This window comes from Otolemur garnettii, unplaced genomic scaffold (genome assembly GCF_000181295.1).
Source record: "Otolemur garnettii isolate 467f Iridium unplaced genomic scaffold, OtoGar3 scaffold00017, whole genome shotgun sequence".
Classification (NCBI taxonomy): Eukaryota; Metazoa; Chordata; class Mammalia; order Primates; family Galagidae; genus Otolemur; species Otolemur garnettii.
Window position 1 is genome coordinate 5,466,747 of NW_003852412.1, and position 2,431 is coordinate 5,469,177.

Sequence of the window (2,431 nt, forward strand, 5' to 3'; positions counted from 1 at the left end):
AGGAGACTCACTTGAGCCCAGGAGTTGGAGGTTGCTATGAGCTCTGATGCCATGGCACTCTACCCCAAGGGGATAGCTTGAGGCTCTGTCTCAAAAAAAAGAAAAAATTAAATCTGGCTACAGGATGGCGCCTGTGGCTCAGTGAGTAGGGCACTGGCCCCATATACTGAGGGTGGCAGGTTCAAACCCGGCCCAGGCCAAAGTGCAATAAAAAAATTGCCAGGCTTTGTGGTGGGCTCTTGTAGTCCCAGCTACTCAGGAGGCTGAGGCAAGAAAATCGCCTCAAGCCCAAGAGCTAGAGGTTGCTGTGAACTGTGATCCCATGGTACTCGATGGAGGGCAACTAAGCGAGACTCTGTCTCTAAAAAAAAAAAAAAATCTGGCTACGAACTATAAAATGTTTAGACTCTGACCAAAAACAAATTATGAAGATAACTAGCAATGACTCTGAATGTATTTCTGCCAAATTCCTACCATCACAGCCTTTCCATTGAAGTTAATTTAAGAAACTATTTTTGTTGGTGGTGGTGTTTTTTAATGTTTGTTTGGTTGGCTTTTTTGAGACAGAGTCTCACTTTGTTGCTCTATGTAGAGTGTTGTGGCATCATAGCTCACAACCTTAAACTCTTGGGCTCAAGCAATCCTCTTGCCTGAGCCTCCCAAGCAACTGGAACTACAGGTGTCTGCCACAATGCTGGGCTAATTTTTTTAGAGATATGATCTCACTCTTCCTCAGGCTGGTCTCGAACTCCAGAGCTCAAGCAATCTGCCCACCTTGGCCTCTCAGTCATCTGGCCAAGAAAATTGTTATTTTTAAACTTTATATGGTATATGAAAAAAATCCCCCAAAAGGCAAATAAAACAAGATAAATATATTTCAAAATTTAATATTCAGTCACTCCTAGGCATTGTTACTTCTTAGAGGATTAAGGTACATGCTGATGGCTCAGTGCCTGTAGCTCAGCTGCTAGGGCACCGGCCACATACACCGGGGCTGCCAAATATCAATGACAAATACAACCAAAAAATAGCTGGGCATTGTGGCGGGTACCTGTAGTCCCAGCTACTTGGGAGGCTGAAGCCCAAGAGGTTGAGGTTGCCATGAGCTATGATGCCCCAGGGCGACATAGTGAGACTCTGTCTCCAAAAAAAAAACAACTACATGCTGATTTAGCCCATCTAAGATCCCTAAGATCCCTTTAGTCAATCTAAGTACCGTAGAACCTCCATAGTTGACCTTCCTACAATGACCACCTCCTTAAATTGACTGAGTTTTCATAGACTGGATAGTAGCACATATATGTTTCAGTATAGTAGACAGCTCCTTACGTTGTCTCCCTCTGTGTGTTGACCAGTTTGTTACAGTCCTATGGGTGGTCAACTTACAAAGGTCCTACTGTAGTTAAATAATTTTTTGCTTTCTCCAAAAATCATTTTGATTTTAAGATGTTGGCAAACACTGAAAACTTCATAATCTGCAGTGATATCACTTATTAATTTGTCAACACAGAATACCAAGTAATTTTTTTTTTTTTGAGACAGAGTCTCACTCTGTTGCCCAAAGATGGAATGCCATGGCCTCAGGCCAGCTCAGTGCAACCTCAAACTTCTGGGCTCAAGTGATTGTCCTGCCTCAGCCTCCTGAGTAGCTGACATGGTAGGCTAAATAATTTCTTGTACAAAATATAGAAAGCATTTGATTAAGCTGCCTCCTAAAATTTAGAAATACCTGGGAAACATACAACTCAAAATATAGCAACATTTATACAATCCTTTTTCAGATCTGTTGATATAAACACTTCTCAGTTCTAATTTCAGCTGGCTTGTCTTCAAAATGTGATGCTTGATGGCAAAGAATGGGATCTTTTAAGAGTTCTTGTATAGTTTGGATCTGCTTGAGAGCGCGGGATTGAACAAATGTAACCTGCTGAATTAAAAATTTGTACACTTGAATTTAAAGGATCGTGTAAAACAGAGAATTCTGACGTTTTATGCCAGGGATTTTTGAATGGAGAATTCTCTTTCATAGCATTTTTTTCTTCATTCTCTTTTGAGGCAGCGTCTTTGTCTTCCAATGCCTGAGCAAGCATGTAACTAACTTTTCTCTGATGGGCCAAAGCTTCTTCCTTATCATTCAACTGCATGCACAGAAATTAAAAATATACCAGTAAGTCAATAAATCATTGAATGTGTCCAGAGAAAAGAGAATTGTAGTATTTTTATCAAATGTTCAAACCTAAATTTGTCAAATTAATATGTTAAATTAATTAGGTGTCATATGATCCATAAGCATTATGCTACAAGTTAATGAGAATTCTTTTTCTTTTTCTTTTTTTTTTCTTTTTTTTTTTTTTTTGAGACAGAGCCTCAAGCTGTCCCCCTGGGTAGAGGGCCGTGGCATTACAGCTCACAGCAACCTCCAACTCCTGGG

The 2,431-nt window shown here is 40.3% G+C and overlaps 1 protein-coding gene across 1 annotated transcript in view; it reads right to left on the minus strand.

The window, feature by feature from the left end:
• Positions 1-1,608: 1,608 nt before the first annotated feature.
• CCDC125 (coiled-coil domain containing 125) overlaps positions 1,609-2,431 on the minus strand; it is a 32,610-nt gene continuing 31,787 nt past the window's right edge. The window contains exon 9 of the mRNA XM_023510860.1: positions 1,609-2,138. Within this exon, the coding sequence (XP_023366628.1) occupies positions 1,830-2,138 (309 nt within the window). The 3' untranslated portion in view covers positions 1,609-1,829. The remainder of the gene's footprint in view (positions 2,139-2,431) is intronic.